This window comes from Lepus europaeus, chromosome 12 (genome assembly GCF_033115175.1).
Source record: "Lepus europaeus isolate LE1 chromosome 12, mLepTim1.pri, whole genome shotgun sequence".
NCBI classification, from domain to species: domain Eukaryota; kingdom Metazoa; phylum Chordata; class Mammalia; order Lagomorpha; family Leporidae; genus Lepus; species Lepus europaeus.
In genome coordinates, this window is record NC_084838.1 from 12,732,821 (window position 1) to 12,745,043 (window position 12,223).

Below are 12,223 nucleotides of genomic sequence, written 5' to 3' on the forward strand. Positions count from 1 at the left end.
GCCAAGGTTTTTAATGAGCTGACTAATACGTATCATGGTGTCAGAATATGGAAATTATAAAGTTCCTTTTATCTTAGTAATAAAATATGGACTGTACATTCCCAAAAATACCTATAACTCAGGAAAATTTGTTAGAGGTTCACAAAGATCACATGTATCATGGTAAGGACTGATTCTTATTTCTGTATTTTAAACACATATATTATATGATGGCATGAAGAGTTCACAGTTTTAAGTAAAATTGACTGCCATATAATTATCCACTGGTTTCATTCCTCATCAATCCGCTCTACTTTATTTCAAATGGAGAGCAACAGAAGTATATATAATCTAAAACCACTGAAAATCATCTTTTAACATCATTAATATAATGCTGAGATATTTGAAAACCATTTTCAAATAAGAGATGTATGAAGCAGCCCACAATGCTCTGAATATTTAAATAACTGAGCTGAGGAAGCTGTCTTGTGTTTCCAGCATGTCTCCTTGGTATATATATATCCATTTTTCTTAGGCAAGAAGGAGTACAGAGAGGAAGTACTTAAGAATTCATATTTCAAAGTTAACTTTCTTCTCTGGAAAAGGAGAGAACACTTTTCTTCTTGTTTAAAAAAAAGTGAATGATAATAAGCAGAATTCTTAAGGGAGATGGAAAATAGGAAAAATAGGATAACTATACCTAAGATTCTGTTAGTTATATAATACATTTCTAAATTATGCATATATCAGAATAAGGGTTTGACCATAAAAAGGGGGGGGGGAGAGGAAGAGTGGTAATCAATAGTCAAGAAAATAGCCTAAGTTTACAACATAAGATTTTCTGCGTTGAAAAGGCCTTTTAAGTCATTTATTTAGTCCCTCTTCCTGTCGTCTATTGTTGATCCTTACCCCAAACCCTGAGCACATGGCCAAACTCTGCCTATTTCAATGACAGCAAACACATTTCAGAGTTGTCAAACTTTATCTCAGGAAAGCTATCAGAAATTTCTTCTATATTACTAAACAAAACCTCTTTATCTCTAATTTCAATTATCGAGTCTCAATTTTATCTTCTCGGGCCTTAGTACCTAACTGTAGTGCCTGTTCTGTGAACAATCCTATGAATATCACAGTTTATTGGGTCTCCTCTCCTCCAGTCTGGACACCCTTCTTCTCCTGGCTCTTCTTCACATAACATGACCTCAAGACCTTTGAAGCCCCTGGGACAATAACATTCTGAACATGTGCTATCTACTTTGACTCAATCTTTCTGTTTTACTATTTCTCCTATTTCAACCACAGACCCAAATTATAAAAAATTAAATAGATACACATAAAGGACAATTTTAAGGTATTCTATAGTTCACTCCTCATTAGTAACAGAGTTTGGTACATATTCTGCTATTTTTACCTAAATATACTTTTACATATTTTTAGATTTAGCAACATATTTGAATACTGTTTTGCAACTTGCTTTTTTTTTTTCCCATAGTAAAATACATGTTAGGTAACCTTATGTGGACATACAGCTCTACTTTGTTTTATTAGCAGCAACACCCTGTTCTACCACATGTGTGTTTACTGAGGGATATTTTATTATTTGCAGTTTTTGCTGATGTGAACAATGTTATAGTGAATATCCTTGTCTGTGTTTACATATATGTGTGTATAAACAAACATATATATAAAAATCTTGAGACATTCTTGCTACAATTTCTACACAATCTATCACTGGAAACAGAATGTCTTACAGATGGTATATCCACTTAAAATCTGGATAATTTTGCCTTCTAAAAGTTTTGGCAATGTACAGTTTTACCTAAAATGTTATTTACAAAAATACAAACATCTGGGGGAAGGATAATCAACTACTCAAAAGTGGGGTATCATCTTCTCCCTTTGTTCTGGATGCTGTACTTCACGTAACACAGCCCAAAATAGCATGAGTCTTTTGTGAAGCCATATCATCTAGCACACAGTCAACTACAATATGTAAAGTCTTTTACACGTATTTCTATTAAATCACATCTTCCCCACTCTATGGTCAAAAGTTGAATTTTAGATCTAAGCTCTCTGTCTTAATATAGTACTGGCAAAGTAATACAAAATACAGACTTACCAATTCATTTTTTGTGTTTAGGTCACTCTCTAGCTCCTCAAAGTTCTGCTTATGTAACATGGCCTCCTCTTTTAATGTTTTATTCAGTTTATCTTGATTTTTAATTTCCTCAAGGAACTTTGTGTGCTTGCTTTTAAGTTCTTCGGTTTCCATCATCTTCCTTTCTAGGTCTTTTTCCAGTCTTTCTATCTCTTCTGCCAATAAAAATGTTATAGTTTATCACTACATTTCCTACTTGGAAAAAAAAGGTAAAGAATATTTCTCATATAAAACAGCTGAAGAAGTTTAGGAATAGTATAAACACAATTCTACTTTTAAAATTATCTACCATACTTTTGGGGAAAAATACAATATTGACCTTGAAATTTATTTATGTAAGAAGCAAGAAAACATTACCATTTGGATCACACTTTTGAAAGAAAATACAGACAACATCCAATCTATGATGATTTTACTATGGTTTTTCAATTTTATGATGGCGTGAAAGCAATAAGCATTCAGTAAAAACTGCACTTCAAATTTGGAATTCCAATGTTTTTCCTCGGCTGGCAATGTGTGTTACAACACCCTCTTGTGATACCACACAGCACTTTAAAACATGTAATATTTTATTTGATATTAATAATTATATTTAAAAGAATGCTATAAATATATTTATAAAATACTACATTATCTTAAAATCCTTTGCCTATTACTCCCCCCTACCAAAGAAACTGTAGGCAGCCCATAAACAAGTCATAGACAAGTCAAGGTCAGTCTTGGCTTGTGGAATTCCTGGGAGGAAAAGAAGTCACCTATTCCCATGCTTCAGGAGAATGATCAAACAAGAACACTCCGCCAAAATTAACTATGTTATGATTGTGTTGTAGAAAGCCTGATAACTTGCTTGCCTGTGTTGTTAACTTCTGTGTTGCCTTGAGCTGCAGCTGGTTATGTATAAAATATTACTGAGACGCTGGAATAAACGAGCCTTGATCAGACTTTTGTCTTGGCTCCATTCTCTGCGCCCTTGTCCCTCTTTTCATTCCCACTCCCTCCTTCAGGTTCCGTTCGACAGGTGCGGCTGGCCCGCATCAAGAAACCATTTACTTAATGAGTATAACTTTCTTAAGTACAACTTTAGGAATATAGTGATTCTTCTCATCATACCTGCCCTCCCATCCCACCTCCACCTACCTCTCTCAATTCCCAGTCTCACTCTCCACTAAGAAAAAAAAAAAAAAAAAACTGTTCCTTGGCAGTCAAGACAAGGGCTGTTCAAGTCAAGTGCCAATTTTACCTCTACAGATTTCCTTTTAGGTACTCTATTAGCTATCAGGGAGAACATATGATATTTGTCCTTTCGGGACTGGCTTATTTCACTCAGTATGATGTTTTCCAGATTCATCGATTTTGTTGCAAATGACTGGATTTCTTTTTTTCTTTTTTACTGCTGTGTAATATTCCATAGAGTAAATACCTCATAGTTTCTTTATCCAGTCTTCCATTGATGGGCATTTAGGTTGATTCCATGTCTTAGCTATTATGAACTGAGCTGCAATAAACATGAGGGTGCAGATATCTATTTTCTTTGTTGATTTCATTTCCCTTGGGTAAATTCCCAGGAATGGGATGGCTGGGTCATATGGGAGGTCTATATTCAGATTTCTGAGGTATCTCCAAACTGATTTCCATAGTTGCTTTATTAGTTTACATTTCCATCAACAGTAGATTAAGGTACTTTTTTCTCCACATCCTCACCAGAATTTGTTTGTTGATTTCTGTATGAAAGCCATTCTAACTGGGGTGAGGTGAAACCTCATTGTGGTTTTGATTTGCATTTCCCTGATGGCTACTGATCCTGAGCATTTTTTCATGTGTCTGTTGGCCATCTGGATTTCCTCCTTTGAAAAATGTCTAAGTCCTTGGCCCATCTCTTAAGTGGGTTGTTTATTTTGTTGTTGTTGAGTTTCTTGATCTCTTTTGATCTTCTGGTTATTAATCCTTTATCAGTTACATTGCTTGCAAATAATTTCTTCCATCCTGTCAGTTGCCTCTTCACTTTCCTGAGTGTTTTGCAGTACAGAAGCTTCTCAATTTGATGTAATCCCATGTGTTGATTTTGGCTTTGATTGCCTGTGCCTCTGGGGTCTTCTCCAAGAACTCTTTGCCTGTGCCAACGTTTTGCAGGGTTTTCCCAATGTTCTCTAGTAATTTGATAGCATCAGTTTGTAGATTTAGGTCTTTAATTCATTTTGAATGGATTTTTGTGTAAGGTGTGAAGAAGGGGTCCTACTTCATGCTCCTGCATGTGGAAATCCAGCTTTCTCAGCACCATTTATTGAAGAGACTGTCCTTGGCCCAGGGATTGGTTTTAGCTCCTTGGTCAAATACGCATTGGTTGTAGATGCTTGGGTTGATTTCTGGAGTTTCTAATCTGTTGCACTGGTCTGTCCACCTGTTTTTGTACAGTAAAATGCTATTTTGAATATAACTGCCTTGTAGTATGTCTTGAAATCTTGTATTATGATGCCTCCAGTTTTGTTTTTGTTGTATATGCTTGCTTTAGTTATTTGAGGTCTCTTGTGGTTCCATATGAGTTTCAGCATCATTTTTTTTCTCGACCAGAGAAGAATGCCTTTGGTTTTTGATTGGTATTACATTGAATCTGTAGATTTCTTTCAGAAGAATGGGCATTTTGATGATTTTGATTCTTCCAATCCATGACATGGAAGATTTTTCCATTTTTTTTTGTATCTTCTTCTATTTCTTTCTTCAATGTTTTATAATTCTCATTATGGAGATCTTTGACATCCTTGGCTAAATTTATTCCAAGGTAATTTGATTTTTTTTGTAGCTTTTGTGAATGCAAATCTTAGTTCTTTTTCAACCGTGGCATTGTCTGTATATACAAAGGCTGTTGATTTTTTGTGTACTGATTTTATATCCTGCTACTTTATCAAACTCTTCTATGAGTTCCAATAGTCTCTTGGTGATGCCTTTTGGATCCCCTATATATAGAATCATGTCATCTGCAAGTAGGGATAGTTAGACTTCCTCATTCCCAATTTGAATCCCTGTGATTTCTTTTTCTTGTCTAATGGCTCTTCGCTATTACTTTTTTTTTTATTTTCTATTTATTTATTTATTTATTTTTTGACAGGCAGAGTGGACAGTGAGAGAGAGAGACAGAGAGAAAGGTCTTCCTTTTTCCATTGGTTCACCCCCAGTGGCTGCTGCAGTCGGCGCACTGCAGCCGGTGTACCGCGCTAATCCGAAGCGAGAAGCCTGGTGCTTCTCCTAGTCTCCCATGTGGGTACAGGGCCCAAGCACTTGGGCCATCCTCCACTGCACTCCCGGGCCACAGCAGAGATCTGGACTGGAAGAGGAACAACTGGGACAGAACTGGCGCCCCAACTGTGACTAGAACCCGGGGTGCCAGCGCCGCAGGCGGAGGATTAGCCTATTGAGCCGTGCGCCGGCTTGCTATTACTCTTAGGATAAGATGCAAAAGCTCACATGAAGCGCTGACAAGAACCTTCAGGATTTGGTCTCTTTCAGTCCCATTGTCCAGCACACTCCCTGCAGTTTTCCTGAAACATTATTCCATTTCCTCAGATCTGTGATGCCTCTTCTCATTTGCAGGCTTTGATTCCCACCCTTTGCTTGGAACTGTCTTCCTCTATCTCCTAGTGGGTTATTTCGCATCCCCCAGGTTTTAACAAACCTTTGATAAAACTACATTGGCACTATTCTGTCTCTGGGATACTCCCACGCCACCTTGAACTTCTGCTATGGCCCTTGTCACACAGGATGCTAAAAAATATGACTAAATAGTTTAGCTATATGCCTTTCCCACTAAACCATCAAGAAAGCATAAACTGTATCTTTCTGGCTCAAGATTTACCCCTAAGAGTCTAGTACATTAAAGGGTCTTAATTAGTATTTGAAGTCACAAATAACTACATGTAGTTTAAAAATTTCCCCCAATACATATTTATATGCTGACTTTCCTTTGCATTATTTATATTTTTAATGTTTCCAAAACACAAATTTCATAACAAATGAGTTAGGGGGATCTTAAACTAATAAAAATTTACCTTGTTTCTCAAGTATTGGATTGAAACCTATAAAACGATTTCAGTGTAGGTCAAAAAGACCAACATCAACTTCAAATGGTTAACACACAGGCTTATTTCCCAGCACTCTAAAATGCCCATTTTGTATCTTCCTCTTTCTCCTCGAACCTTCCATACTCCTTCTTCCAGCCTTTCTTAGAGGATGACCTTACATTTTCATGAGAAAATAGACCCTATAGGTGGGAACTCCCTTATTTTCCCACTATCAACGCAACAAAACTACCTACATCTACACATATCTTCTCGCCTCTCCAAAGAGAAAGCATCCTTCCTATGAAGGAGTATCTTCTCTTTATCCTCATCTCCATGTCTTCTCGGGACCAAGAGAACTGAGCCATCGCTTGTCTCTCCAATCCACTCTTAAATATTCTGCTTGTCTAATTCTTTCATTACTGGCTTTGAGGTTTACTGCATTCATAGTTTCTGCCCACTTCCTGGTTTGGAAGCTATTTGTATTTTTTTTTTTTAATTTTTAAACTTAAAAACATTTATTAAGAACTAGGGGAGAGAAATTCTAAGAGAAAATTTCAAATCTTCAGACAAATATCTCCCTTCCATTCACTCTTTAATCCATTATAATCTGGCACTTGTTGCCACCACTCCCTAACTGCTCCTGTCAAGATCACCATCACATGTTGCTGGTCTAAAGCACCTTTCTGGCTCGTCTCACTTCATGTCTCAGCAACATTCAACATCGGCGACCACTTCCTCTCTTGAAACCGTCTTCTTTGAGCTTTTGCAAGCTACTGTTTCCTAATTTTCTCCTGCCTTGCTGGCCCCTTTCTCGACTTCTTCAGCTGGCTGCCTTTCTTCCTCTTCTCAACCTCTGCCTGAATGAGCTGATTCCCACGAAGTTAGCATTTTTTGTTGATGACTCCTAAAGTTATTTCTCTAGTTTATATATCTTTGAAATCAAGAATCACATCTTGAATCTCTATCTGATTGTTTTGTACTTTTCAAGCTCCATGTATCCTAAACAAAAAATTCTGAATTATTCTTTTTTTTTTTTTTTAAATAAATGATATCCCATGGGCCGGCGCCATTGCTCACTTGGTTAATCCTCCACCTGTGGCGCCAGCATCCCATTTGGGTGCCGGGTTCTAGTCCTGGTTGCTCCTCTTCCAGTCCAAGTCTCTGCTGTGGCCCAGAAGGGCAGTGGAGGATGGCCTAAGTGCTTGGGCACCTGCACCCACATGGGAGACCAGGAAGAGGCACCTGGCTCCTGGCTTCGGATCGGCACAGTGCCGGCCATGGTGGCCATTTGGGGAGTGAATCAACAGAAGGAAGACCTTTCTCTCTGTCTCTCTCTCCCACTGTATCTCTGCCTGTCAAATAAAAAAAAAAAATTATATCCCATCTGGCCACTTGCTCATATCAGAAGCCTGCGATTATCCAATTTATTAGAAAGTGCTGCTGATCCCACCTTGAAAGTTGATTCATCTATTTTTCATTTCCATAGCCACCACCTAAGAACAGGTCACCAATATTTGTAACCTGGGGTACAGTTTCCTAACAGGTCCTTTTATCTTAATTTTGCCCTGCTCCAAATCATTTTCTACCCTGCATCAAAAATTATCTTTTTAATAAGATTTTGTATTTGAAATAAAATTCAAACCTCAAGGCGGTATGCCATCTCACGCCTCCCTATCTCTCCAAACTTGTTCTTGCACAATGCGCCAGCCATACGGATCTTTCAGTTCCTTGAACTCCAAATTGTCCATCTAATCTCAAAAAACAAGCTACTCCCTTTCCCTGACAACCACTCTTCACATGAATAACCTCATCTTCCCTTTGTCTTCAACTTAAGTGCCAATTCCTTTGAGGGCCATTCCTTTACATCAATTTACACCATCAGGAAGGTTCTCTTTATAACTTTATTTAGGTTTCCTTACTTTTTATTTGTGTTGTATTTGTAAGCATGAAGGCCAGCACACATGTCTTGCTTACCATTGTATTGTCAGTGCCAAGTACAGTGCCTGGTGAAGAGGTACATACCCAATAAATATTTGCTGAATTAACTGATTTATGTGTCACTTTTCCACACAAATTTTGATAGTATTATAAAGTTCAGGAGGCTGGCATTGTGAGAGGATTAAGCTGCCACCTGCAGCACCAGTATCCCATTTGGGTACCAGTTCTGGTCCCAGCTACTCTACCTCCAATCCAGCTTCCTGCTAGTGCACCCGGGAAAGCAGCAGAAAATGGCCCAAGTGCTTGGGCCCCTGCATCCATGTGGGAGACCTGGAAGAAGCCCCTGGCTCCTGGCTTCCTCTGGCCATTGCAGCCATTTGTGGAGTGAAACTGTGAGTGGAAGACCTCTCTGTCTCTGTCTCTCCCTCTGTAACTCTTTCATATAAATAAAACAAATCTTAAAAAAAGTTCATAATTATTTTTCTAAATAACCAAAATAAATTCCTTCCTTGCCCAAATTTCAGTTTTTTAAAAATATCAACTTACCTAGACTGAATCTTTCAAAAGCCTCATGTCTATCCTGAGTGGTTACTGGTTGACCTTCCAAACTTTCCAATGAACGGAGATGGAATATAGTAAACTGGAGGTAATGAGGAAGGGCCACAATTGGGTTTTCAACTAGGATCAGAGAAGTCAAATCTTGAAGTGGTTTCAACCTGCTTACATTCTGGAGCTGAAACAATATTAACATCACAACTGGTATACTTTAAAAATCACAAACATACCTAAAAGGAAGTAATACATTGAGGAAACTGCTATTACACTATAAGGAATCTATTCATGAAATCCATTACTAAAAAGTAGTGGTACAAGGGGGGAACAGAAAGGAAATATTTAGAGTGTTATCAAGGTAGTATTAGGAATTTCTCATGTGTCACTATCATTTCATTTGTGATTCTGCACAACAACCTCTGATGTAAGTATCATCTTAATTTCACAAAGAAAATAAGGTTCAAAAAAGTCAGGTGACTTGCCCAAAGCTCAGAGCCTGTAAGTGAAGAAACAGTTTAAGTGCATGCAACTTAAATCTATTGTCTTTTCCTTATACTGATTGAATAAATTTTTAAAAATGGCTATACCTGTTGGGTTTCCTCTACCCAACAATAAACCTTTCCCCTTAAAAAAAAAGGCTATAAAGAGATTTTAGGGGGCCAGCGCTGTGGTGCAGCAGGTTAAAGCCCTGGCCTGAAGCACTGGCATCCCATATGGACGTAAGTCCTAGTCCTGGCTGCTCCTCTTCCAATCCAGCTCTGCTATGGCCTGGGAAAGCAGTGAAAGATGGCCCAGATCCTTTGGCCCCTGCACCTGCGTGGGAGACCCAGAAGAAGCTCCTGGCTTCGGATCAGCACAGCTATGGCCAATGCGGCCATCTGGGGAGTGAACCAGTGGGTGGAAGACCTTTCTGTCTCTACCTCTCTCTGTAACTCTTTTAAGTAAATAAAATAAATCTTAAAAAAAAAAAAGATTTTGGCAAATCTTCAGATAACTGAGTTATAACTGATAGTTAAGAGGCATAAGGAGACGTAGAGATACCCATTTTTTTTTTCATCTACTTGAACGTCAAAGCAAGAGAGAGATAGAGACAGAGAGAGAAAGAGAGAGAGAGAGAGAATGAATTTTCCTTCTGCTGATTCATTCCCCAAGTGCCTGCAACAGCCAGGGCTGGGTCAGAACAAAGCTGTGAGGCTAGAACTCCATCTGGATCTCCCATGTGATTGAACCATCATCTGCTGCCTCCCAGGGTGCATCAACAAGAAGCTGGATCAGAAGCAGAGGTGATGGGACTCAAACCAGCACTCTGATACTAGGATGCAGGCATCTCACGTGGTGGCTTAACCTACTATGCCACATGCTTGCCCCAAGATACCTGCATTTTTGAAATAAGCTTCTTATCTTCATTTAATGGGGGATTTAAAGATGCTAACAAGCCACTGTTCTCAATAGCTAGTACAAATAAATCTTTTCTCCCAAGTTAATATGCATGACTCTTAATGATGCCAATGATCTCATCATGGAATGAGAATCTTAAAATTAGAAATAGTAAACATTTATTGAGTGATTCTTCTTTTACCTAGGTGACACTTAGTACTATCTAAGGATCAACTACTTTCAGGAATATTTGTGGCAAATTTTAGATTGACAGATATCTCTACCCATCACCCCATGAGATTCAAGAGCTCCAAGGTGGGGCCAGCTTTGTGGTGTAGAAGGTTAAACCATACAAGCATCCCAAATCAGAACAGGGGTTTGAGCCCTGGCTGCTCTGCTTCTGATACAGTTCCCTGCTAATGTGCTTGGGAAGGCAGTAAAAGATGGCCTAAGTACTTGACCTCTACCCACCCGAGAGACCCAGACTGAGGTCCAGGCTCCTGGCTACAGTCTGCCCCAACCTGGCCATTGTGGCCATTTGGGGAGTAAACCAGCAGATGGAAATTTGAGATCTCTCTCTCTCCGTCTTCCTCTCTCTGTCACTCTGCCTTTCAAGTAAGTAAATAAATCTTTTAAAAAATAAAAAGAGCTCCAAGGTGACGGCAGTACAACATGGCATGGAGCTTGAACTCAAATGCTGGGGCTGTCACAATGGAACAGCACAATCACCTTACCAGATCTTTATGAAAGTGATATAAGAAAACATAGATCTTGTTAGTAACATAGTATTACATAAATGTTTCTTATTACTGGCTTCCACCGGTGAAGATATGAGGAATATGGCTTTAGTTATTTAGCATTTAAAAGTTTTTAAAGCATTTTCACATCTATCATTTTATGTGAGTCCTACAATACTTTTAAAGTATTCATTGGGGATTCATTTTCTCCTATTCAAATATTGAGTTTTAGAGGGATTAGGACATTCTCCAAGATCACAGAAGACAAGTCTGGGTGTATACTTCAAGTCATAATTTTCATTTTCTATTCTACATCTGAGGGTCTTTAAATTATACCATAATTTTTCCAATTTTAAAACAAATTTAAACAAATGAATGTTTTTACTTAGCAAATACTTTTTGAACACACAGCTGTAAATATCATAAAATTTACAAACCATACTCAAGAAAAAAATATACATCATTATCCAATTATGTTGACTATGATAACAAAGTTGCTTTAGTATGAAAAGCTAGTGATCAATTTCCTATAATATCTAACATTACAATCAAGATTAATTCACAAGTTTGAAACCCTGATTGTAAAATAATGTTGTAAAGGAAAAGAAAACTCTGTTTTTGCGATTTGATGATCTGGATTCTGGCAAATGTTGTGATTTTGTGTAAGGGACTTAACCTTTCTGAGACCTTATATATAAAATGGGAATAAGACTATACTACCTAACCTATAGTATTATAAAAAAAATAAACTCTGCATAGGCTCCTTAATAAGAATGTTAAGAGGCTCAAGTGAAACAATAAATGTAAAAACACTAAAAGATCAACATTTAATTAGTATGGAATCCATGCAAAATGAGAAATGCCTTTATTTAATTACTCTAGAGAATTCTAGCTTATGTCTGAATTTTCTGTTTGGCCAAAGAATGAAGGACTTTAAAATAAAAAATCCCATTTTTAAAAAATGTTAAGATTTTAAATCATTTTTATTCAATAAGTCCAAAAATTTGAAAATAACTCTATTTTGAACAACTTACCGATGATATCTTGTTGCCTTTTAGATTAAGGACTCGTAAAGATTTTAATTTTTTACCTAACCATACTGGAATATGCTCAATTTCATTTCCTGCAAGGTTTAGCTTTTGTAGATTACACAAATTTTCTATGCCTTCAATTTTGCTAGAAACAAAAGGGTAAATCAAACATAGTAAGTATAATGACAAAGACTAGCACAATAAATCATCACAAAAAATCAGCAATGCCAGCAATATGTAGGTGCTCCTAGGATGACATTGTGCTTATGAATGTAAGTATTTTCATCAGAGTATTTAAAGTAACAAAACATTTATCATCCATCAATTTTAACTGATGAAAAATTTTCCTACTTCCAAGGTGACTGTAAATTTAATTACTACTTCAATTTCCTAAACTGT

At 37.4% G+C, this 12,223-nt stretch overlaps 1 protein-coding gene across 3 annotated transcripts in view; it reads right to left on the reverse strand.

The window, feature by feature from the left end:
* The window catches only part of CNTRL (centriolin), a 101,910-nt gene that overhangs the window by 73,541 nt on the left and 16,146 nt on the right, over positions 1–12,223 (reverse strand). For all 3 annotated transcript variants that reach the window (XM_062207647.1, XM_062207646.1, XM_062207648.1), the window contains exons 5-7: positions 11,828–11,969; positions 8,674–8,860; positions 2,099–2,292 (exon numbers count right to left, since the gene is read on the reverse strand). In XM_062207647.1, coding sequence (XP_062063631.1) covers positions 2,099–2,292; positions 8,674–8,860; positions 11,828–11,969 — 523 coding nt within the window. The remainder of the gene's footprint in view (positions 1–2,098; positions 2,293–8,673; positions 8,861–11,827; positions 11,970–12,223) is intronic.